Consider the following 25,227-nt stretch of genomic DNA (forward strand, 5'->3'; position numbering starts at 1 on the left):
AAAGTTTGAAGCATCATTGATGGAAAACAACACCACTGTTTCTTTTAGGGCAATTAAAAAAATAAAATAGACAGCCACCCCCAGGAAAGCTCTTGTACCGTAAACTTTGCTGAGAATTGCTAAATCCAAGATTACATAAAATCTAAGAAAAACGACGGAGCTTAACTTTCGGCCAAAACATTCTACAAATATAGCGATGATCCCAAGTATAGCATAATATGAACACCACCAAAAGCCAAGCAATTTACATTTCACGAAAATGAGATCAGAACAGCAAGACATAGTTTCCCCTACTGAAGAAGAGTTCCTCTAATGTACACACACCTATACAAACTCACTCATCCAATCTTCACTAACAAGTACATCTTCTGGAAATAAAAGAGCCCATTGCGATGACGGTATGCTCAAAATCAAAAGCCAATAATCATGCTAGATTGAAAATCCTAGTATCATTCTGACATTCTTCTCTCAGCACACTCTAATTCTCATAAAAATCTGCCGTAGCACCAACTCTAACTACGAAATTCTATAAGAATTATATCAACTTAATGACGTGCACTTATTAACGGTTCTGCCCCGATAAGAGATAAAAGGTCGAGGAGATTTCCTTTTTTTTCCCTTTACAAAGAATGTACATGATCTCAATGCCAAACAAGCAGTGCCAATACACGGCCACAAACAGAAGAAACTGCCAAATATGTATAATAGAAAAATTTGAAATAAGAAAATCAAAAGAAATCAGCTCAACAAGCAAAACATGGTTGGCAAATACTAATGCTACATGCTACCAGCTCTGCCCGGAGTAGATTTTGCAGACGATTTCACTTTAGCCATATCAACAAGATCTCCGAATAGCTTGTCCTCTGGCTTTGAAGGCCTCATGGGCGTCACATACGATGAAGTGGACACCTGGTATGAAGAGTTCCTTAAGCTGCTGTCATCTCTAACCGATAGCCCATACATCCGCTGGTCAAGGTACTGAGCACCTTGTTGGCCATAGCCGTAGGCTGCAACCTGGCTGCCATACATTTGCTGGGGATACATATAAGCCATCTGACCTACTTGCATCGTCTGAGGAACCATCCCCATATAAGGACCTCCTTGGATGGGCTGAGGTGGTAGTCCTACCATTTGGTTTGTCGGACCGACCTGGTTATTCAGTAATGGCATGTGGCCACCTGCAGCTGGTTGCATGTACATGCCCATCGCTTGCTCATTTCCCATTGGATAAGATGCCTGGGGATGCAATCCACTCGGTGCAGGCTGTGCATGTGGGACGACCACCTGCGACCCTTGCATTGGTTGGGGGTACTGAGTGCCCATCACTTGACTGTTTTCCACTGACTGAGCTTCCCAAGGGGGTGGTGGTAGCGAATCACTAGATTGAGCACCTGCGAAACACCCACAAAACTGTAAGCTGAACAGGCTGTAAGATTGTTAGGAGTTCAGGTATGTCCACAAAGAAGAGGTCCAACCCTCGCCAAAAGGAATTAAGACTCATAGCATGTCAGTAATCTGTAAAAGGATACCAAGCATGCCCCTAGTATGTAACAAATAAGGTTGTACAGTACAAGCCAACAGACAAAATAAGGTATCATTAAGAAAGTAAGCTCAGGTACTGATGAAGAAGCAGAAAAGCACCATAGACAGGAGAGGGAGGCTGTTGCTGCTGCACAATATGGCCATTCCAAGCAGGAACAGAGTTTTGAGAATAAGGTAATTGATCATGCTGGTTCAATCCCATGTTTGGCATGTTGCCATTAGCATAAACTCCAAGTTGTGGAGCTTGCAGATTCTGCTGCTGCTGGAATTGAGGAGAAGGATTGCTTTGTGTAGTTGAATAGCCACTCTGGGTATTGATGGTATTGGGCTGGTTGTTACTATCCGAAAACACATCAAAAAGAACAAGCGCATTCTGCTGCGACTGAGATGCAGTTGACTGTGGTTGTCCAACAGACACGAGTGCTAGTGAAGTATCTGCCTTTGGAGAGCTGTAGTCCTCTCCACTGAGAAGGTCCATTTTTGGATCGAGTTTAGCTGGAGCAGCAGTGCCGTTAGAGGAGGGAGCGGGAAGCAGCAACTGATTTAACGTAGACCCTGTACCAGCACTTGATGTTGATCTGCAGAAAATTCCACTTCTTATTGCTCAATTGGCCAGAGACTTGTGCTCAATAGTTAAAAATTTAAATCAAGATCATCACCGATCCTCTAATAGTAAATTACTGGTACTTTTAGGTAAAATACACATATGTACATGATTTTCAGTTTTACTTTCCTCTCCTGGGTGTTTGCTGACCGTGTAGCTTATTTTGTATCTTATTATTAGTCTATTAATGATATAACATGTCAATTATCAATAAGTGATTATATAGTATCACATCCACAATAACAAGTATAATATTCATATTAATTTTCATAAGATAGCAAAAAGAAAAAATATATATATATATAAAACAAAATTCAATTATTAAATACAATATTTTTACAACGTCTGTAAATTAAATGGTCTTACTCAACCACGTAACTCTTTTCCATTAGAATAGAATTTGTGTGAAGTCATGATAACTTCATTTTATAATCTATTACAGTAAATCCGAATTCTTTCATGTACTTTTCAAATTTGGTTAAGGCAGTTTTCTCAAAACAGTTAAAACTGCTGCAATTTTGAGGGTACTGCAGCTGAAGAATTTGCCAAACACCTCATAAAAGCTGCAAACACACTTTTTTCACCGTCAAATCTGCTGTGAAAAAGTTGCACCAGACAAACTCTTAACAACTGCAGGATCAAACGATAGATGGTAAACTTCTGCTATGTTTGCTTCGTGGAAAATGCCTGATTTGGAAAACATTTTCATTAAAACAATAGCTTGTATTGCTTAAAATAATTAGTCAACAGAAAATGTTCTCATTGTCAACAACAATTTATGTCTAAATATTTTCAAGGACGATGAAAATATTTTTCATTCATTCTTTTTTATGAACAATATAAACGGTCATTTTCCACGAAACAAACAGAGCCTAAATGTATAAATATCCACCAAGTTTTACCAAACAGCAGAAAATTAGTGAAAACTATCCAGATCAACTTATCATAAGAGTAGCACTGCCCAGTTCAGAGACTTCAGCTGAACTTCATATTTTTCCACATAACAAGTATTTGGGGTTTATTTATTGCAATCATGACTAATGAACCAATTACCTTTCATCAGGCTTTTTGCTGTTCTCTCCAATATCAAGTAGAGGACCTTTGACATTCGTCGTGGAGTGAGAAGGTTCCAGTTGGGTTTTCTCAGCCTGAACTGAAGTTCCAGAAGCAATGACTTCATGCTTGGCAAGTACACGCTGCAAGTCATCATTCAAAGCTAATCCTTGACTTAGAAGTGATTCATCCCTGGATTACAAGATCAAGTTGGAACTAATAAGCCATCCCTTCTTATGAAATTTAGCATGTGCATTTGTAATGACTACTAGAAAGAAGTTCCACATCTATGAGTTATGGAATTACCCTGGAGAGAGAGAGAGAGAGAGAGCTGGGGATATAAACTCACCTCAACCAAACACGACATAAAGAAAATAACGTTGACTAAGAACTTCTTTCTAGTTTGGCAACCCCCTAGGGAATTTTTCTTTTAAATTTCACTCAAATTCAGGAAGGTCAACTGTTGTTAGTCACTGCAATTGTACTTTTATTTATAATTCTCATCTTCTTAGCTGCACCAAAATTCATTCTTTCACTGGTTGTGAACAATTCCTGTCAGATAAGTGAGAGTTTCTTTTTTTTTATCTTTATTTCCTCCCATAAGTAATCAGACAAGATATCTCACAGTTAGCCTTTCACAAGCTTGGTACTAACGCAACTGCTGGCACATCTATCCTCACCTTACTATACCCTATAAAACTACAAGTTAGTGGATGAAAATAAGAAACCACACAGAAATCATCTGCACTTGTGCTTATAAATTAGATGCAAGTGCAAGTTATTAGTTAGATGAAAGTAACTTCTTATTTTCTTCTCTTTTCTTTTCTTTTTCCCTTTCTGTATCAGATCCATAAACCCCTTAAATTTGTAGCATACATGACTTCCTCCATATAAGTATTTATAAATACCCCAGCTCCAATGCAACAAGTTTGACACACAATCTTCTCCATACCTAACAAAATAACTCTAAATTCTTGACCCTTCATCTAGCAACATGCTATATGTCCATTTATGCTACTAAAATGGACAAGTTGCACCACAAAGATAGCAATCAGATGAAATATCAAAGAAAGCAACAGGGCAATACGAACACACTGATTTTAGCTAAACTAACCTAGGTCATTAAGAATAAGAAATCAGTCAAGCAATTGTCTACTATAGTGTCCTTTTCACCAGATAAAACAAAACTTCATATCCACACAAGTTAGATGAAATACAGAACAATTTATTATAAAACGGAGTTAAAACTATTGAACATCACATAATACAGAGGCAGCAACCAAGTAATGGGCACATACGTAAAAAGTCCAGTGCAAACTAGATGAAAAGCATTTTTTATCTTGAGGAAGAGTGAAAGAGTTCACACTGTCTCACGCCAACATCATGAATCTGCCACTGCGTCTATAGTGCTCATGCTAGAACTAGTCTTATAAGCAAAGAAAATGTATATAAAGGTTTCCTCTTCACCAACAAAAAAGAAAAAATGACAACCACTACAATGACCCACCTATGGACATGGTAGCAAGAGTATTTAAACACCAAAAAGGAAAGCTGGAGAAGATGATAAGCATCAAAATACATTCAGGAAAAAGGGCATGTGAGCCTTACGATGTTGAATTTACAAGGTGCACCACTCTCTGTTTGTAGGTACGGCACTGGTCTACCAAGTCAACAATGACCTCCTGCCTAAGCCCCTGCAGATAAAAAAATTTAAAAAGAAAAAAAAAAAAAAGGGCCAATAAGCGAACAACTGTAACTGTAATAGAAACACCGCTGGATGGTTTCCAAATGAATGGAAAAACTTAAGAGTGTACTTCAACCTTACATTATTTCAATAAGATACTATCAGTCCCCACTAATTCAACTGCTTGATGCATAAAAATACATCCTAAATTAAGCATCACAAATTGAAAATTATACCTCCTTATTCCCAGGATCTATGGCATTCAGCATTTCCGCAAGCACATCCATGATGCCCCGTGCATTCTGTATTTCTGTCAAGCTACACAAGAACATTAAGTTATGCCTCAAGAACCTTGCTGCAAAAATGTCCTCTAACAGGATAAACTAAATTATCCCATATGCCTAGGGCTACAATCCTTTAATCATCAGTGTACTAAAAGAGTACGTAAAACAATAATCAAAGTGTTCCTTTCAACAATACAGACTGTCTAAGGATCACAAAGATGGGACCTCTATGATACATACAAGCTAGAGGACATTAGTGAGTTTGTTTGAATTCGCTTGAAAAAAAATGATTATATGCAAATTACATGTCAATATTTGCATATTTTGAAAAAATTCAGGTGCATCACGTTAACAAAAGTCAAATTGAGTAAGCCACAGAATTAAAGAAAATAAAAAGTACCCAACAAAAGTCTTACCAAACAAACTCTTGTCTTACAAAGAACAGATTTGCCACTTACAAGTAAAGACGAATGTTAAGTTCCACACAGTAATGAAATACAAGCAGCAGGTTTAAAATTCTTTTGACATAAATCTGTAAGAAATGAAAATTTTTGAAAGACAAGAGAAAAGGTATCAGCATTTCTACGTATAAATGCACCTCAATGTGGGAAACTCAGACTCAGCAGAAGACTCAGATGGCTCCGGCCGTAAATCAGCATTGCGGATATTTTGCGGGTATGCTGAAAGCGGTTGTGTCTGTGGAGGTGTAAAAACTGGTGCAGAACCCTCCGCTCTCTGAGGGAACACTGCTCCTGCTCGCTGTATGAAAATGAGTGGACTTAGTGAAGAATAACTAAAATAACATAACAACCAACAACAGAAGAAGGTAAACGGTATAGTACTGTCAAGACCTAAATAAATCATCCAAATCAAAAATAAAACAGGTCTGTTCCCAAGAGCAGGAAAAATAAATACCAGCAACTCCTGGTAGGCAGCATAGTATTGAGGATATCTAGCCCTTGGTCCTCCAAAAGCTTCTTGCCAAGTATCTATCAAGATCAGTATCTTCTCTTTGACATGGATATCGGGCTGAAGAATCAGGAATACCATGAAGTTTCAGCCACCAGGTACCTTTCAGCATCCAAATGCATTAAAATTTCTTACCTTCTTCTTCACTATTTTCACCATCTCATGAAGAACATCTCTCTCAGCTACATGCATATGAACAATGTCTCCACAATTCTTTATAATTGTCTCCAATAACTATAAGACAAAAAAAAACCCAACTGATCTGCATTAGACAAAGATATAACAAGCATTTAATCCAGGAAAAAGGAATTCATAATGGACCTAGGCAAAGTTCTTATCCATACAATATGCAAGTCAATTCAACTTCATAAAATGAACAAACTTTTCCAAAGAAAAGAAGGCGGAGGTATGAAAATGCAATTCTCAGTCAATACAACAGAATAACGTAAACTGCTCCCCTTTCTAAAATCTCCTTCCTGTAACTGAACAGAAACATATTGCACGAAGCAAACAAGGTTACCACATCGCCTATACACTCAATGACAAGATTTCATAGTATCAAAAAAAAACACTACGATACGAAACTTCAACAGCAGATATATCAGATTATAGACGGTGCTTTTAGAACAAAATAAGTTCATCCACAATATTTAAAACCTCTAATGAAACTTCACTTCAGTGAACCAAACATGGGACACAGGATTAGCATGAAAAAAAAAATTCCCAAATTATTACGAGCATATTCTCATACTCTGGACCTTTTTCAGTATTTAAAACTATTAGACTGCTTTGGGTGGCTCATGATTCTTGTTTGACTGGCTTCTGCTTCTCATATCTACTGTTTCTAAGCTACAACAGAACATGGATCTTCAAATATACTCTAAGTAACTCAATGAGTAACTATTTCCTGATATAAGCATCATTAGGCATTGAACCTCGAAATTGCAAAAGACATACCCACATAGAACCTTTTGTTATATCTCCACATTCACTAAAAACTTGTGAGCAGCTTTTTAATATCAAATTGAACTGTAATCCCATAATTTGCTCCTTATGAGAAGTTCAGTTTTTTATAGTCATAAGGTCACCATAATCATTGAACATGAGCAAATATCCCACTAATCTCCTCTTAAATAACCACTTATCCACTTTTTTCAACATTCTTTCATCTCCTTAATAGTTGATAATATCCCTTCTTGCACTTACAAACGTTTGTGCCCTTATACTTGTACTAGTTAAATGTATCTATTTCACGGCTACCAAACATTTCCTCAGAGCCAAAATGGGGCCAACAACTTATGACTACTATATTGCTTCAAAAACCGCAACAATAACACAAGCGCATTTGCAATGAAAACAGAAGTCCATTGTGCTTGCAACTTTTAAAGTAAACCAAAATTTGCAAAACCTACCGTTAAAGCGAGGAGTTGAACCTTGGGATTCTTGCTTCCAAGACGCTTCTTTATGCCTTTAACTACATCCTTAGCTTGCCTGCAAGCAGTGAACTCATGCAGTCAACAAGGACTGAGTAAAGATTTTTCGAACAACGGAAGCTTGTGAAAATTTCAATACCGAGGAAAAGAAGTCACGCAGAAAGTCTCTGTATAGACTTAATCTATGTCAATTACTGAGTTTAATAGAACCAAACAGAAAGAAAGCAAATAATTTCACCAAAAAAAAAAAACAGAAAGAAAGCAAATAATACATATTATGGGTAGGGGAAGTTAAAATTTGGAGGATCTTGCAACCAAGAGTGCAAAACGTAATTAAACTTCAAATCTGGCCCTATACATCCTTAAGCTATGGGTGGGAGACCCTAGGAGAAGGTAAAGGGAAGGAAAAAGGTAATAGTTTCCCTTCTTTCCCTTCTTACAAAAATTTAACAATTTTCAAAATTTTCTATCCAAATATTCATTCTCCCCAATTTCCCAAACGGAACCGTAATGTTTAGCAAAAGTAAGAGGTGGTGAAATACTTAAGACTTTGACTGATAACAAGGTTCTCAGAACCCTCGTAATTAAGAAAAATTCAAAAATCAATATGAGATGAGATGCTTCTCAACTCAGAGAGTTTGAACCGGACCCCCATCCCCACCCCAAAGGAAACCCCGAAAGATAAAACTCAAAGCACACTGCAATGGTTAATATGAGAACCTTGGCTAATAATTTTGAAGAGGAAAGCCCAATTCGTAGTTCAATTTATTTGTCTAGGGAGGCATCCCATACTCCAATATAGTGAGTAATTTGTGACTAACAGTAACAACTAGCATTGACAAATTTAGAGAAAAGATATTTCTCCTTCAGTGAGTGAAGCAAACCTACACCACTTAAGCAGGAAAGGTCGTTCCTAGCAGGAGATAAGATGATAAGATGCCAGAAATACAAGCAAGCAAGATATTAACCGAGAAACGTGCTTTAGAAAACCATCACCAGCTACAGTTGTATCACTATGCTATAAAATATTCATCCACATTTTCCTTTCTTGCCATTTACTGTTTTCAACTTCTAGATGAAAAGAAAAATTCCAAGCAAATTCACCAGACTGCTTAATCAATTCAAAATTAAACCATCCCATCACAATCACATTTGACCTTTATGATTTTGACACTTACTATATAAAGCACAAGTCCGTATGATTTACGACATCAACATCTTCCCAGTTTCATAAACATTAACCCTGACAATGATCGATTAAGTTTGAATAGCAATGACTTGGGAAAATCCAATGTCTCAAAATCCCATAAACTTTCCCATGAATAGCCTAAACCTCTGTGGCTTGAGCAATCTTAGTTTCTTCACAAAGTAGTTAGATACAAGTGGCCGGGTCTTAGAAAAGGATCAAAACAGGTCCAATCAAAATTAGTAAAGGGCTTTATTTGAGAACTTGTAGCCAGGCCTTGTAGAGTGGAACAATGGAAACTTGGAGTCATTGTGGATGTCTGTTGCAGAAGCAATCAGAAATTGTTACGAACTCCTAATTACATGTCAATTAGATATGCAACTCATCATGATTAATAATCTTTGGTTTCCCTGATAATAACAGCAAGCTTTTAATGGTTACTTGTACTGAGATTCACAGAAAAATCCAGAGAAGCCCCACAAAGACAGTTTTCCAGCTTTCTGGCCAGTAGGAAGAGTAAAGCATCCTAAACAACCTTTTCCTCTCCATCAAACCCACTGAGCTAAATCGAATCGATTTTCTCGTCCATTCAACTGAGACTTTGGGTTGAGACATAAAAATAAGTCACTTTCACTAAATCTAACGTTCACGGACTTTATGATTCCTTTTACACAAACTCCTCTCGAAAACCGAATAACTCTTGTCCAACCTCTTGACCATCCGAAACTACTTCCACAGCTACTTGATCAAATAAGCAAAAAACAACTACGAAGAACCGATCGCTTCCGAGCTCTTCCAATGCGATCCCCACGCGAAATTGATCTCACTCCATCCATCCAACTAAGACAGCCAAGCATGGAGATTCAAATATTCCGTATCGGCACAATAAACACCGCCCGCTACAGGCAAAATCCTTTCTGCACTAAACTCTTCTCGACAACCAAAATAACTATTTGATCGAATTTCCGCTCCGGCGGAATTCGGTCAAACACAGCAGAAAATAGCAGCAGCACCAGAGAATGCTCCGGCAACAACACCACGACAGCGAGACAAGTCGCGCAGCGGGGGTCTTACCCGGGGTCGTGATTGAGGATGTCGCAGATCTCAATGTTCATCGCCCAATCCGGGCCGATGAGCATGTCGGTCGTGGCCCGCTCCACCATAGAGTTCACCATCGCGGCGGCAACAGCGGCGGGCAGCAGCAATGGCCCAATCGAACCCGCCCGATCGGCGACCGATCCCCAAGCTCGTCAGGAAAAAATAAAAAAAATAAAAAATAAAAAAAGCTCAAAAGCAAAACAAACTCCGGCGGATCGCGGTCCAATACGTCGACCCTCAGCCCCTATCCGAGCAACCTCCGGGCAGAATCGCCGCCGTCGTCGCCGCCGTCGTCTTCAACCTCTCTCTCTCTCTCTCGCTCGCTCGGTCTCTGCGTCGCCCCGTGAGATCGCGAGCTTTTCTTTACCTTCCGTTGAGGAATGATTTTTTCCTTTTCTTTTTTTTGTTCTTCTTCTTTTTCTGCTCCCCCACCCCCCCCTCTTTTTTTTTTTTTTCCTTTTTGGTTTTCGAACTGCTCCACCTCGGTACAGCGTTCAAAGGAGGGGGGCGAATGCCGCACCGCCACGTGTCCCGGCGCTGTCCCCCTGCAGGGGTTTACTCTGTCGAGGACCGTTGATTCAGCCGACTTTTTCCATCGGACGGTCAGTGCGTACACACGTAGCTTTTTTGTTCGTTTTTTTTTTTCGCGTTGCGGATCGCTCAAGCGGGGCATGGGTGCTGCGCAAAGCGACAGGGTTCGCGTGGTCTCCCGGCGTAGTTAATTATGCGGGTTTTTTGTCTTTTTTTTTTGCTTAAAGCTAGGAAAATATGCGCGGATATGCAAAGGAATCGGCAATTAAAAAATTACTAATTATTGCTTTCATCACCGAATATTTGAATAGTTCAATTATGAAAAAAATTAGAAGGGAAAATTTCAATTAAGGGCATGAAGTGGAACCGTTTTCTCAAAAAATGACCTAAAATAGACATTGTATCAAATAAGGGCATGAAGTAACTAATTAAGTCTCGAATAAGGGTTTCAACTTAACCACTGGGGGTTCGCCTCAGTGGCCACCCTTCCAACATGGAAGGGGGAGGTGAGGTTCAAATCCCCACCTCCTCGAGGATGGGGTAGGGACGCGTAAGTTTGAGTGGGTTCTTCTCCCACGCCCGCAAGAGGCGGGGGCACAAGTCTGAAAGTGAGTATAGAGTAGGATTAGAGAGTGACCGACCAAAAAAAAAAAAAAAAAAAGGTTTCAACTTGAAAGCCACCAAATCTTATTTGCAGCTAAGGATATTTTCATCTAAAGACTTTTGTTTTTCTTTTTTTCTTTCTTTTTTTCATTTTACTCACCTCATTCTTAACAAATGCATGAGACTCCTCACACATGAGCTTGCACATGTGCAAAACAATTTGAACAATTTAGGAAAAGGAAAAAACGAAAAGATATTCGAGAAGTTATGCAGTTTTGCAAAATTGCAAATTGTATACTTTAGTTCTGCAGCCTCCCCATAAGCAAACTTCAAAGCGTGCTCTACATTATGCAATTTTACATCCTCACCCAAGAACTCATCAATTTTAGTATAAGTCAGTTTTTAAGTTATTCGCCACCGCTCACCTTCTCTGATAATGATAATGAACTTGAGAATCAAGAAATATCCATCAGTGAGTTTTGTTTTTATTCAATTTGCTTGTAAAAACTTATTATGGCAATTAAAGTAACAATTTCATGCTCTCCCCGCCAATGAAATTGCCTATGCCATGATAACTTTCACTCGTAGCTTTTTGGGAATGTTTTATTGGGTCCAGGTTGGATTATTCATAACATTCATAGACACATATTGCATTGAGGTGGAATATGTGGCTTCTTGAGAGGGTCCAATTGTGTCATGCATGCTGGTTATTTTCAAATGTTGCCGAATCATTCTGACTCGTGATTGAAGATACTTGCATTTGGTGGCGATTCGAATCAGACAACACTCAATCTAAAAAACGAATGACTCTAATCTACACATGTTCAAACAAATTTGCCTCTCTAACTCCAAAATATTATCTACACAAATTTGAGAGAGAATAACAAGATGAAAAAAGTGCAAAATCGCTTAGAAAATCCCAAAACCACATATTTCACTGAACAAATCAATGCACATGAATATCATAGAGAATCCTCAAAAACCTCTAATAAATTTGGCTTAGGCACTTCAATCTGGCTTCTCCTCGCTAAGATCAATCATAACTTACGTGAGCACCGATTTGAATTCAAGCATCGATGACAACGAGGGCAACAAGCTAATGGCTTACACCTCATCATGCTTCGTGCTTGACCATGACCACAAGATATGGGGATCGAATCGAGCTGAGTGTCACATCTTGGTCCACTCGTGTGAAAAAGGCGAAGGCATGATGAATTAATACGAGAAAATAAATTAAAAAAGAAGGAAAAAAACTCCAAATTAATATAATTGCTTTTTGATAAATTTCACTTCAAACTAATGTCCATTTTAGGTCATTTTTTGAGAAAAAACTTTAGGCCCTTAATTAAAATTTTTCCAAATTAGAATTAATATTATGAAGAACTCCAAATTGATATAATTGTGATAAATTTACTTCAAACTAATCATAAACTAGGTATACATGTGATAAATTTGTCATTGTCAGTTTCCATTAAAATTTGAGTTAAATGAAATGTGACAATTGATAGATTTATTAATTTGGAATTTTACATTCCGTTTCTCATGAGTATATAGATTTATGATTTTTTATAATATTAATCTAATTTAACAAAGACTAATGAAAAATAAATTTATTGCAGATATATTTTTGTAACATTAATCCAAGGTACTATCTATGGTAACTACACGATAGATGCAAATTGTGCTACGTGTGCATTAGAGCTGCGCGTGCACTGCATGCGGGCGAAAAATTGAATAATTATATAATTGTCTCGAACGGGGGAAAGATGAATTTTTCTTTTTAGCGGAGGAAATGAGCCAGAGTGGATTATTCGGATAGCTAACGTCACCGTTCTAGTGGAGCAAGTGAATATTGAACTGTGGATAGAAATTTTTTGATATATTTTTCTTATGATTTTAATGGAGGGTAGTTTTGGAAGCGGAAAAATGAGCCAATTGAATGTTTTGCCTTAATATATAGAAGATAGAAAGACATGTTTGGAAACTTGAAAGTTTTTATTAGACAGAAAATGAATCAAATTTACAATTTTCTTAATGTCATAACCATTCTACTATCATCTAAAATCACTATATTAGAAATTAAATATATATATAGCTAGTGCACCAGGACATCACGAGAACGTGGTTGTGGAAATTATTAATATTTTTAGCATCCTCAATATTGGAAAGAATAAGATGACTTTGTCAATTTTTTTCATTTCATAGGCAAAGTAAGTAAATTCATATTTTACAAATCCATATATTTTGCAGAAAATACGATACTCCCGGAAAACATTTTCGGGGAGACATTTTTCAAGAAAATAATTATATTTTTTATTTTTTAGTTGAAATCTGAAAATAAATTTGAAAATATTTTTCACTATTGGACAAGGAAAATATTTTCCTTCATACACCCCTTTTTAATATTTTTATTATATCTTTTTTAGTTATTTTTATTATTTTCCTTTTCTTTTCTTCTTATTTTTCATTGGTTGGTTGTTAGCCATTGCCTCAAACCAATGAGGCTCTAGCATGCCTATGGCTAGTCACCAACCATCGTCGTGACTGGTTACTAGCCAAGGTCAAGGAATAAAAAGAAAATGAAAGAAAGAGAAAAGAGAAAAACATAATATAAAATGAAAATTAGTTTGGTGAAAGAAAGTAAGCTGAAAGAAGTTATGGAAAATAACACAAATAATCATTAGATTTTGGCTTAGTATGTAATGTGATTTATGAATTTTTTAATTTGTTCAATATGACCTATGAACTCTTTCTTGATATACAATGTCATCTTTGAATTTTTTTAATATATGTTTAATTTAGTACCCAAATTAAAGTCATCATTGATCTTGAATTAATAAAATGATTACTTTAAATACTTTTATATAATTCAGATATTACATTTGACATGAATCAAAAGTCTGAAGACCATATTAAATAAATTACAAATTCATAAATTATATTATATTATGCAAAAGTTTAAGTTATCCTATTAGATAATTTGAAAATTCATCAATTATTTGTGCCGTTATCCACTAATTTTAAATTTGGACGGTCGGACGTCGACCACCTCGGGACATCCGCGGTACTTGCGGGAAAAAGGCGTCACTGTTTCTGCTGCGCCCCTCTCCCTTTCCAGGTGAAAAATGGAGCCGGACAACGATCCCGACCGACGCGAAGAGACGTCGACGGCTCAGCATTGCCGGGTCGACGAGTCCGCCTTCGCTCGGGTGCCTCGAGCTCCCGAGATCCCAATTTACGCGGTACGCGACCCAATTCGCCTCGCCTCGCTCCGCTCGTGGCTTGTTTCGGGAGACATTGGGTTCTCGAGCTCCTGTAGCCATCGTAATGTGGCTAAACATGAGATGCACGCCAGCTGTTTGTTATATTGGCTGCTCACTTGATGTGGAACTTCACCGTGAAAGAAACGGATGGGAATGAGGGCCCGTCTTCTTCTTTCTCTAGCTGTCCGAAGGTTTCGCTGGCCTTCGTCAATGGGTTACCAATTTCTCGGGATTGCTCGAATTGTGTCGGAACTGGAAAATCACTAGTGAGTTTCGTGTTAGGTGTGAAACGGAGGATGTCAACGGAACAAAATCCAGTCGATAAGCTATCCAAGTGTAGGAATTTGCATGAGTCAGTGTCAATTGTTCTAAAAGCTTAAGCGGTTAAATGAAAGTGTGGTTTAATATTTAAATTTTCAAACATTGCTCCTCACCAGTAGACTGAACTTTGATCCAAGACTAAAACGTGAAGATATACAGCAAGAGAGGCAAATAGGGGTCCTGTAGGATTTGTGTTCAGACCTTCTACTCTGATTGAACGTAAAATTTGTGGACCTATGTCAGTTATTTTAAAAGTTTAAACTGATAGATGGAGGCGAGGTTTAATATCTAAATATTTTAAGATCAGGTGAGGTCTAGCTTGGTTGAAAATCTAGAAAGTTGCGTCGTATAAACGTCCAAGAATGAGTGAACTTCAGTGAGTGGGACGTGGTTGTAAATGGGAACTACTCGTTCATGGTCACTTTTCTTAGTGTCATTTGATGGGTATAATTCTTTGTACAAAGCTGTCAACACGATGACTGGAGCTCTTAAACCCAACAAGCACTGGCTTCATGCAGGTCTAGAACTCAACCACATCAAGTAGATCTTTTCTTTGTTTGGTCGAAGATTGATGAGCATCTGAAACACAGGTATAGGATGAATATGCATGACATAACTACGAGAGGCAGTATCAAGATTCAGTCCCCCGACATTTGCTCTCATACTAACTAGATATTTGTCCAATTAAGAGACAAACCCGGATTGAGCATTCATCATGTTTCTTAACATCATTTTACTTTATCTACTTTCTGGCCATTGTAGTTTTTTGTTGTGTTGAAGCTGACTTTACTGCGTATTGCTACTATTTTGAATTTATGGAAGAACTTTGCTGTTGCTTTGATAAAATAGGTGATGATTGCATGCAGTAAAGATCCCAGCCCAGTGAAACTGAACCTGGGTATGGGTGTTTACAGGACGGAGGTGAGTCTTTCTTGCGTCATGTTAATGTTTTACATTTAAGTGTGGTGTGAAAAAGCATCAATATTCTGTCGCTTGTTGATGAATCTGTGGTCATAAAATTGTTATTAGGGCTTTTCTCAATGGGAAAGTTGAGGGTTTGCTTAAAAATTTTAGTCATTTGGATGTCCTCATGACAAGCTAAATGCTTTTGTGACTGCAATAGATTAAATGCTGTTCATAATGGACTTTGGTTTCTTGTTGTCTGTATAATTGGCAAAACAGGATGGCAAACCTCTTCTTCTAAATGTGGTTAGAAAAGCGGAAGAGCTCCTTTTTAGTGACAAGTAAGGTGCATTTTCTTTATCTTTCATGATCCAATGGTGTGGAAGTGAACAACTATTTGCACATCTTTCAGGTCCGCTAATAAAGAATACTTGCCAATTACTGGACTGACAGAATTTAGGGAACTGAGTGCTAAGCTAATATTTGGTACAGACAGGTATGAAGAATATTGTTTCCAGTTGCACGATATCAATGCACAATAAATTTTTCATCAAGAATATGGTGTTGCGATTCTTATATAATTGTATTTGCTTATGGCAGTGGACTGACTTATTACAATATCAATTCTCAGAATATTGCATCTTACCCTATTTCAATGTGGGATCAAGCACTTAGCCCCCTGGATTTATTGCATTGACTATTAACTGTGATTTTACAACAGTTGTTACATCCTGTGATGTTTACATCTGTACGTTTGTTTGAAGTGTTTTTGGGCTCTAAAGTGGAAAGTTACTTATTAGAATTTAGAAGCACACAATGCTATATGGTAGCCATATCATTCACACAGATTCTGAGAGAGAGAGAGAGAGGGAGGGAGGGAGGGTCTTCATGAAAAAGATATTTCATCTCAGCTGTTGGATTGCTTGGCCATAATAAAGGGAATGTTTAGTTCTAACAGCCATGTCAAATACATGCAAGAGATGGAAAATGGACACGGGTGATGATTGTCTCAAATGAAAGTTGAGCTTAGGAAAGCCCCAAGGGTTTGCTGAGTGGTTAATCCATGTTCACATCGCTGTGTCTTCCATCTAGAGTAACCTTGTCGTGCCGACCGCCCTGCAAGTGGAGTGTCCCCTCTGATGCATGTGGACAGAGGGGTTCTGCATGCATCTGTGGTAATTGGTCCAGTCAGAAATTTTGGATACCTTGCGTTACTAAAAAAACTAGAGAGGGGGGTGTGAGGGAGCAAGGTAGAGAGAGAGTCTTGAGCCTGGAAGAGTGCTCCATTTAGTAAGGGTGCAAAGTCTGCACTACCCTCCATACATCAAGGATATAAAAATGCATTTCACCCCATAATTTCGCCATTTTGAATCTGTGTTGAGGGAGAAGATGGGCATGCTTACCTATAATGACATGCTTTATGACAGCCCTGCAATTACAGAAAATAGAGTGACCACCGTGCAATGTTTGTCTGGGACTGGCTCATTGAGGATTGGTGCCGATTTCTTAGCAAAATATTATTACCAGGTAAATGTCGGTTTCTCCAAAATCGTCATCTTCACTTTGCTCTAATGATGATTGGACATTGTTGTATGTCAAATATCTGATTTGTTTTGCAGTCCACAGTATACCTTCCTGAGCCAACATATGGTAACCATCCAAACTTCTTCATAGCAGCTGGGCTTTGCTTGAGGACTTACCGCTATTATGATCCAGTAACAAAAGGGCTAGACTTCCAAGGTTTTTGATCTTTTCCACTTACGACCTCTGCTTCTTGTTATAATCCATACCTCTCTTTCTTTTTTGCAGGCGCAAATTTCCGTGTAATTTATTGCCCGCCTTTTAGTGCAGGAATTTCTTTTAAGTTAATTAGACATGATACAAAGTTATGCTTCAACAAGCACATAAGTTCAATCACAACATGGACAACCCTACTTGTCCTCTAGGCCATTGATGTATCTCTTTAATTTTGCTTTTGCGTTCAACACCTGGAGTAGATGATAGAAAGTTATGCTTCAGCAAGCACATAACTTCAATTCCAACATGGACAACCCTGCTTGTCCTTTAAGAAATTGATGTTTTTCTTTTATTTTGCTTTTGTTTTCAACACCTGGAGTAGATAGAAAGTCATGCTTTCAGCGAGCACATAACTTCAACCACAACATGGACAACCCTGCTTGTCCTCTAGAAAATTGATGTTTCTCTTTAGTTTTGCTTTCGTTTTCAACACCTGGAGCAGATGTTTGTTTACCTCACTTGTGTCATCTAACAGGTATCTTGGAAGACCTTGCTTCTGCCCCATTGGGAGCTGTTGTGCTACTCCATGCTTGTGCACATAATCCGACCGGTGTTGATCCAACAGTTGAGCAGTGGGAGGAGATCAGACAGATTATCAGATCAAGAGGGTTGCTTCCATTCTTTGATTGTGCTTATCAGGTTGGTGGTTCCATCATATTAATCTAGGAGGGTTTAGTCAGATTCGGTTAATCTCTTTAGTAGTTCAGACCTATATGCACCTTAGATTACTGCAACATATTAACTATGGTCACTGATTTCACTTTCTACTTTTGTTTGCCAGTAGATATTTAATTATAGTAAAGTGATGCTGTTATTCTTGAAGCTGTTTGATGAGTGGAAGGAGTGACCATTTAATGTTTGTCTATTTGTTAAGGGTTTTGTAAGTGGAAACCTAGAAGATGATGCACAAGCTGTGAGAAAGTTTGTTGCTGATGGTGGCGAATGCCTTGTTGTCCAGTCCTACTCAAAGAACATGGGACTCTATGGAGAACGAGTTGGTGCACTCAGTGTAGTAAGTTAATCAAATTAGAATCCTAGAAATAGATGCCTGTAAATGTGGGAACTGCCTCCTATAATTTACATCCTCTTTTGTAGAGCAGTGGAATGGCTTTCATGCTTTTCTTGTTATTTTGTCATACCCCTTATTCATGTTGTGCAGGTTTGCAAGACTGCAGATGTGGTAACCCGAATTGAGAGTCAGTTGAAGCTTCTCATTCGACCCATGTATTCAAATCCTCCAATTCATGGCGCTGCCATTGCAGCTACCATCTTAAAAGACAGGTATAAAGTACCTCAACTTGTGCAAAGGTTATGTGTTTCACTTTATTTGGAAAAATAAATCAGCAACAAGACTGTATAACTAATACCTTAAGCAGTGGAATGTGCTTTCTCAGGAGGCGCTTTTATAACTCAGAGGAAAATTCTAGATTTATAAATCAGTGCCAATAAATTTACTTTGAATGGGTTTTATAGCTTTAATTCTTCACCTCGCTTTCTGGTCCAATTTTAAAAAAGTTTAATTAAGGTAAAAGTTTGTTGATTGGAGAAAATTAGTTAAGATGGCCCTCAAAAAATTTTTGCTGGTCGAAGACATTTGAAGTTTGAAGAGGAGAAAAGGACTAAATACTGCTCAAGTGTCTATATTACTCATATGTGCAGGAATTTGTTCAATGAATGGAAACTTGAGGTGGAGACAATGACTAAACGGCTCACATGCATGCGGGAGCAATTATTTGATGCTTTACATGAAAAAGGTAGACACAAATCTGTGTGGGCACGCACACACTTACCTGGCATTCTTTGTGTTGTTCTAAAACTAGAGAGCTGGTGGGAATGCCGGTATATTAGATCAACCAGCTTCATGTTGGAGTCCCACTTTGACCTCATCGTACGAGTGGCATATGCCACTTGCAATGCAATCCTTTGGCAATACTTCTTAGGATATGATTACTTGTAGTTCGCCAGTATTCTAAAGTTAGTTTTATGGAGGTTAATTGCATTCAATATTTCTGTTTCGTATACTCAAATGTTCAAGCACACGTCTCCTTGCTGACAGGGACCCCTGGTGACTGGACGCATATCCTCAAGCACGTCGGTTTGTTTACATTCTCAGGGTTGAAAGAGGAGCAAATTGCTTTCATGACAAGGGAATTCCATGTCTATATGTCATCTGATGGGTGAGAGTATCTTTTCTACTTATAAACATAAATGACCATCATGTACATGATCTCATCACAGATTTTTGGCTTTAATCAGGAATACTTCAGGCATTAGGTCTGTGGCCATTGACATGGAGGTTTCCGTTTTCATGAATGTGCTATATTCTTAATAATGGAAGCTTGAATGAGGAATGTTTAGCAAAATCTTGAATCAGGGATGTTTAGCAAACTTCTTCCTATGAAGATTTGTTTTCCTTTTTAATCTTCTTAGCTCCTATGTTTCCTCCTAATACAGCAAGGTTTAGCTGACAAACCAAAACACAAGAAATCAATCGGTCAGAAAAAAAGAAAAGTTTCGCTTTCGGAATTGCTTCAATATCTCGGATCTCACATCAAGTCTTGTGCAGGAGGATCAACATGGCGGGACTGAGCGCCAATACGGTCCCTCACCTTGCAAACGCAATACATGCCGCTGTTACTCAGATACAATGACTAGTCCGCAAAATGGCCCTCCTGGTTAGACTATCCTACTTATCCATCAAACAAGAAACTCAAGCTTCCGATGTAAATGCCTCTAGGGACACATCGAGAGATGTTCGATGGCTGTTTGGTACTTATATTCAGAGGTCGTGTCGATTCTTACAAGTATATGGTGTTGCAATCTGATCTCCCATGAATTCGACAAGCATGTAGGAGCTGGAAGAACAGTACTCTTAGCATTACACCATCTATAACCAACAAGATGGTTTGCTCTTCAAGTAATGAAAGATGCTGTGGTAGTCAATAGTCAGTTATAAGCCTAGAGAAAGGGGCTGATGTTATTGGCACCAATGATTATTTCCACCGTGGGGAACTGTGGAATCACGCTCAATAATGTTCTATTTTGTTTGCACTTTACCTAATGAACTTTTGCCTTTTCAAAGTTGAAATTATATTAAAATCTAAGGAGGAGTGTGAAAGTTTCTAGATGGGTCTATTAAAAAACTCAAAAGTGAAAGGGAAGGAAAAGCAAAAGTTGGACCAAAGATTGACTAAGCAGCCCTCTTTTAAGACTTTTACCTGCTTTGACTGCTTGGGCCCATCCGTCTTTTCCTGATGCCCAGCGGATAATGCCCTTTTCCCTCACACGGATTCGAAAGGTCACATTGGACTCGCATGACAAAATTTTGAGAAAAATTGATTTCTGGTCGAAATCAATTTTTTAATTTCTATTCTCATATAAGTTTACGAAGAAAGTTAAAACCCGTTTGATAACGACTCAAAATTTCTATTTCTAAAAAGAAACCGTTTAATAACAAACAAAATTTATATTTCTAGGAATATAATAAATTGATTAGATAAAACATATGAAATCCTCAAATACAAAATAATAGTTGAAATAATACTAATACATTACAAAAATTGAAAATACAATTTCATAGAATTTTCGGCATATTATTATCCATTGCCATTTTATTAGCAATTGTTTTCCTAAGCGTATTTATTTGGTTTCACTCCTCGGTCAATGTATCATTTGCAAGCTCATCCTGCGTAGATTTAGACAAGTACTGCAGAAGCATGAATATGGGTGCCATCAATGGTGCCTATATAGCCTTGTCATTTTATCAAAAATTAGTATTATACAAGATTATCAACAAAATAAAATTAATGGTATAAAGGAATATATGAGAATTCTACCTTAAAGTAATGTTTATGGTTATAAACCAATCGGGGGAAGATCGGTTTATTTTGATTCTCGAATTGAAATCGGTCAGGTTGCTCATCCCTAATTTCTTTATTGTTACTCAATGAACCTTTAATGGGCCTTTGCATAACAAAGAGTTGAATTTCTTGCCTTCGAATTAAAATTCAAGATTGTGTAATAATCTAATTATTTTGATTTTGCAAGAATTTTGAATCCGTAAAAAAATAAGGTTAAATTTCTAGGCGTGTTTTTATTCATCTATTACGTAAGAACTTTTTCTTCAACTAGTCATGCGCGTGCCTTTTCTAAGAGGAAATAGCCCTATTGTTTTTAAGTAAGCATTTAAGAACTTCGGTTATTTTTTAAAATTGGGGACCCATTCAATTGCCTTTCATTCTAAAGAGGAAGTTATAAAAAAAAAAAAAAAAAAAAAAAAACACAAGTAAAATAAGAAAAAGAAAATTAGCAATAATTTGTAAAGTTGTGCTTATGAGTAAATTAAGTTAGCAAGAAAACGCAAGGTTTTTATATGGTTTGATTTGGTTTGATTTATTTAAACCGAGAAGTTAAAAATTTCAACTTTCGATTTCTTCAATTTCTTTATTTTTATAATAGAAATGCTTTGAAATGTAAATCAAATGTGTTCCAAATGAGTTTTCCAAACCTGTTCTAACGGAAAACAGAGAAATCGAAAAACAGAAATTTTGTCATACGCGCCCCAAAAAACTCAAAAGTGAAAGGGAAGGAAAAATTGGACCACAGATTGACTAAGCAGCCCTCTTTTAAGACTTTTACCTGCTTTGACTGCTTGGGCCCATCCGTCTTTTCTTGATGCCCAGCGGATAATGCCCTTCTCCCTTACACGGATTCGAAAGGCCACATTGGACTCGCTTTGCTTCCCATAAGGTAATCTTGACCATATGAAACGTTTCCAAATGTGGATTAATCTTACACGGTTTCAACTCAAATCAATCATTATTGCAAATTAACATGATTTTGATACCATTATTTTATATGATAATGGTTGATACGACGATATTTCAATACGCCTTTAATCGAGGTGATGCATGGGCGATCTATAACCCATTCTAGCCTCTTATACTCATGAGAGTCATCATTGAGATACTATTTCATAAGCGAATATCGACTATGGGTTTTGATTCAAAATAGATTTATAAAACTAATTAGGTTTATTGAATTTATGTATAAAATAATAAGATAAATACATTATCTTCTGTTGTTATGTTTTCTTCCGATAGAATTCTATTTTCAGGAGAAGGGATCATAGCCGGTGGGGAGCAACCCATCGACGAGCCGTGGTACACATGCTAAACCGAATCCAATAATTACATTTTACGTGGATAATTTTGCGAAATTCAAAAAGCGAATTTTTTTGGAAAGAGTCTGGAGAAGGAATTTTTTTTTTTTTTTTTGGTCAGAGGAGAAAGAAGTTACCCGGGGGCAGTTTCGCCCTACCACCAGGATGGCGTGCGCCTCGCCTTCTCCAAATCCCTTTCCGACACGTGTCCCTCCCCCCTCCATTTAGTCAACGTCTGGCCATTTCTCGTCTCGCTCCCCCCAAAAACACAGGGAAGAAAAGTCTCCTTTGATCACTCCCTCTCTTTCTTCTCTCTCTATATCTTCAGCTGCCTGCCGGCGGTTCCCCATCTCCGATCGACGGCTCCCTCTCCAGCTCCGCCGCGATGAACACGCCCGCCGCCGAAGAAGCCCACCCCGCCCCGCCGGAGCCCTCCGGCGCCGGGGTCCGTCCCCGTCCCCGTCCCCGTCGGCGACGGCGATCCGCGCGTCCCGCTCCTGAACCTCGCCACCGTCAGCGTGAAGATGGACTCGGTGCAGCAGTTCCTGTCGCAGTCCCTCCGCAGCAACGCCCTCCTGCGCAAGGACCAGATGGACATGGTGTCCGCGGAGATCGCGTCGGCGATCCACCAGGTCGTAGTCAACGGCGCCGCCCTGCTGGCCTGCTTCCAGAACCCCAGCCCCGATCCCGAGCCGTGGCGCGCGGATCCGAAGCTGCTGCCGCCGGCGCTGGCGGCCGTGAACCCCGTGGACCCGGCGGTGGCGAGGCCGCCGGAGGTCGAATTGAAGGACGAGAAGGACGAGCTCGACGCCGATTGCGAGATCGTGGAGCTCGACGCGGTCGAGCTACTCGCCGAGCACGTCCACTTCTGCGACATTTGCGGGAAGGGGTTCAAGCGGGACGCGAACCTGAGGATGCACATGCGCGCGCACGGCAATCAGTTCAAGACGCCCGAGGCGCTGGCGAAGCCCGAGAGGTGCGTGGACGCCCCTCGGAAGACCAGGTTCTCTTGCCCCTTCGATGGGTGTAACCGGAACAAAGGACACAAGAAGTTCCGGCCCCTGAAATCGGTGATCTGCGTGAAGAATCACTTCAAGAGGAGCCACTGCCCGAAGATGTACTCGTGCAACAGGTGTAACAAGAAGAGCTTCTCGGTGCTGGCCGACTTGAAGAGCCACTTGAAGCACTGTGGGGAGTCTAAGTGGAAGTGTTCCTGTGGGACCAGCTTCTCCAGGAAGGATAAGTTGTTTGGACACATGGCTCTGTTCGAGGGTCACATGCCCGCGGTCGCCGTTGATGATGAGGAGAAGGCGTCTGGGTTTGTTCCTATGGAGGAGGATGATGAAGATGAGGATGCCAAGATTGAGGATGAGGAATTGGCGTTGAATTCAGTCGACAGTGGTTTCTTTGATGGGTTGCTTGATGGGTTTGGATCGCTTGATAACTTCTCTTTTCAAGATGTCTTGAATGGGATGGGCAGTGGTATGCAGGAGTTTCCCAGGGTTTGACATTTGGCCGGTGGATGAATTTATGTTTGGTGACGTACTTGCTTTGTTGTACACTTTATGTTCCTGTATTAATGTTGAATATGATTTTGTGTTTATTGGCGTTATTGTTATTGATCATTGTAGCATCTATACTTCCTGGTCGTTTCTCTATGTGCAATAAATTTTTCATCTTTACTTAGCACGCCCTCTTAGAACTTGTGTTGATTGATTTAAGCGGGATACCATCATTTTACTGGAGTAATTAGAAGTGCCTTAATGAAATGAGCAAGCGGGCAAGTCCATTCCAAAGCAATCTCTTTGTTTGCGCTTATTCAGATCCATGACTATTAATTGAGGTGTTCCTCTTGATCTGCAGTTGCTGATGTGCCTGGAGCTCCTACTATCCTGATTTATGTGTTATACAACTAGCTTTGCCTTGTCGCTTGACTGAGACATTGGGCAATCCAACTTGAGTTGCTGTCTGCAATTGTTAGGAATTTCTTCTCCTGTAATATTAGTGGCTGTGCATATTAAGCGAGTAAGCTCTTGGCTGTTGTTTGATCTGGAATCTCATCATGAATGAGACAATCGGAACGTGACTATGTCCTCTCTCTAGCCACCTGAAAGTTTTATCATTTTTCAGCCTGTAGCCATCATTTGTCAAGCAACAATTTGCACCAGATTACTCATATAGTTGGAATTAATCTGCTATATTAAGTGCATTCCTTAGTACTCCCTTTACGTATAAGTTGCATCTTACTTGTGAAATTTGGTCAATTTGTGGGTCGAGTCGGGCTTAAGTGTGCTCTTGTAGAATAACAAGTATGAAGTTTGGCTTTTGCTAGTCTTGTTCCTCAGAAGCTTTTCCCCAGCTTGCTCATTATTTGAAAAACAAGATCCTTTGTGTGTCAAAGTTTGGGCTTGGGTGGACCTGCCAAGCTGGCTAGAGCTGTAAAACTTTTTGAATGATAAATAAGATCTCAATGAGAAGGTACCAAGGGTGTGCTGGTACTGATACTGCTTCTTCCCAATACAAGATGGTTCCAAACCAAGCAGATCTGGGTCTGATAGGTATAGTTATTTTCCTAATGTAGCGATTGGACCTCAGGGATCCTAACTCATGATCAGGTCGAGAAATTAACCACATCAAATGGGAAAACTGAATCCTGTAATAGGAGAAATATTAGTGGAACCACTATAAGTGGAAGTATTACGATTCAATCCCATAATAGTGCCCTCCTACAAATTAGCAGTTTGTCCAATCAAAAGACGGACATGCATTGTGTATTCAGCATGCTTCTTAAGATC

The 25,227-nt window shown here is 38.9% G+C and overlaps 3 protein-coding genes across 3 annotated transcripts; 2 read left to right on the forward strand and 1 right to left on the reverse strand.

Annotated features, from left to right (window-relative positions):
- Window positions 1-231: 231 nt before the first annotated feature.
- LOC104436951 (TOM1-like protein 9) lies at window positions 232-10,241 on the reverse strand. Its single transcript, XM_010049810.3, has 10 exons — window positions 9,830-10,241; window positions 7,549-7,627; window positions 6,272-6,370; window positions 6,083-6,196; window positions 5,766-5,926; window positions 5,120-5,201; window positions 4,808-4,893; window positions 3,200-3,391; window positions 1,642-2,120; window positions 232-1,391 (listed from the first exon to the last, which is right to left on the reverse strand). The coding sequence occupies exons 1-10, from the start codon at window positions 9,928-9,930 to the stop codon at window positions 778-780; spliced, it is 2,007 nt and encodes a 668-aa protein (XP_010048112.2). The 5' UTR covers window positions 9,931-10,241; the 3' UTR covers window positions 232-777.
- Window positions 10,242-14,029: 3,788 nt separating this feature from the next.
- Window positions 14,030-20,352, forward strand: LOC104436950 (aspartate aminotransferase, cytoplasmic). The gene is made up of 12 exons (XM_010049808.3): window positions 14,030-14,229; window positions 15,421-15,492; window positions 15,754-15,815; window positions 15,887-15,970; window positions 16,902-17,001; window positions 17,094-17,214; window positions 17,747-17,910; window positions 18,146-18,283; window positions 18,431-18,552; window positions 18,931-19,025; window positions 19,328-19,448; window positions 19,838-20,352. The coding sequence occupies exons 1-12, from the start codon at window positions 14,113-14,115 to the stop codon at window positions 19,920-19,922; spliced, it is 1,281 nt and encodes a 426-aa protein (XP_010048110.1). The 5' UTR covers window positions 14,030-14,112; the 3' UTR covers window positions 19,923-20,352.
- Window positions 20,353-22,821: 2,469 nt separating this feature from the next.
- On the forward strand, window positions 22,822-24,118 carry LOC104436949 (zinc finger protein STOP1 homolog; the record flags this gene model as incomplete). Its single annotated transcript, XM_010049807.3, has 1 exon — window positions 22,822-24,118. A coding segment is annotated over one exon (1,119 nt), but the record flags the coding sequence as incomplete, so codon positions are not given.
- Window positions 24,119-25,227: the final 1,109 nt, after the last annotated feature.

Source organism: Eucalyptus grandis, chromosome 3 (assembly GCF_016545825.1).
Source record: "Eucalyptus grandis isolate ANBG69807.140 chromosome 3, ASM1654582v1, whole genome shotgun sequence".
NCBI classification, from domain to species: Eukaryota; Viridiplantae; Streptophyta; class Magnoliopsida; order Myrtales; family Myrtaceae; genus Eucalyptus; species Eucalyptus grandis.

Excerpts from the sequence above, each read along its gene's own strand:
- LOC104436950 (XM_010049808.3), top strand. The coding sequence starts at position 14,113 with ATGGAGCCGGACAACGATCCCGACCGACGCGAAGAGACGTCGACGGCT. Across the intron at positions 18,553-18,930 it reads GCTACCATCTTAAAAGACAG|GAATTTGTTCAATGAATGGA; the intron begins GTATAAAGTACC and ends TCATATGTGCAG. Across the intron at positions 19,449-19,837 it reads GTCTATATGTCATCTGATGG|GAGGATCAACATGGCGGGAC; the intron begins GTGAGAGTATCT and ends AGTCTTGTGCAG.
- LOC104436951 (XM_010049810.3), bottom strand. The coding sequence starts at position 9,930 with ATGGTGAACTCTATGGTGGAGCGGGCCACGACCGACATGCTCATCGGC. Across the intron at positions 5,927-6,082 it reads CTGCCTACCAGGAGTTGCTG|CGAGCAGGAGCAGTGTTCCC; the intron begins GTATTTATTTTT and ends ATTTTCATACAG. Across the intron at positions 4,894-5,119 it reads TAGATCCTGGGAATAAGGAG|GGGCTTAGGCAGGAGGTCAT; the intron begins GTATAATTTTCA and ends TTTTATCTGCAG.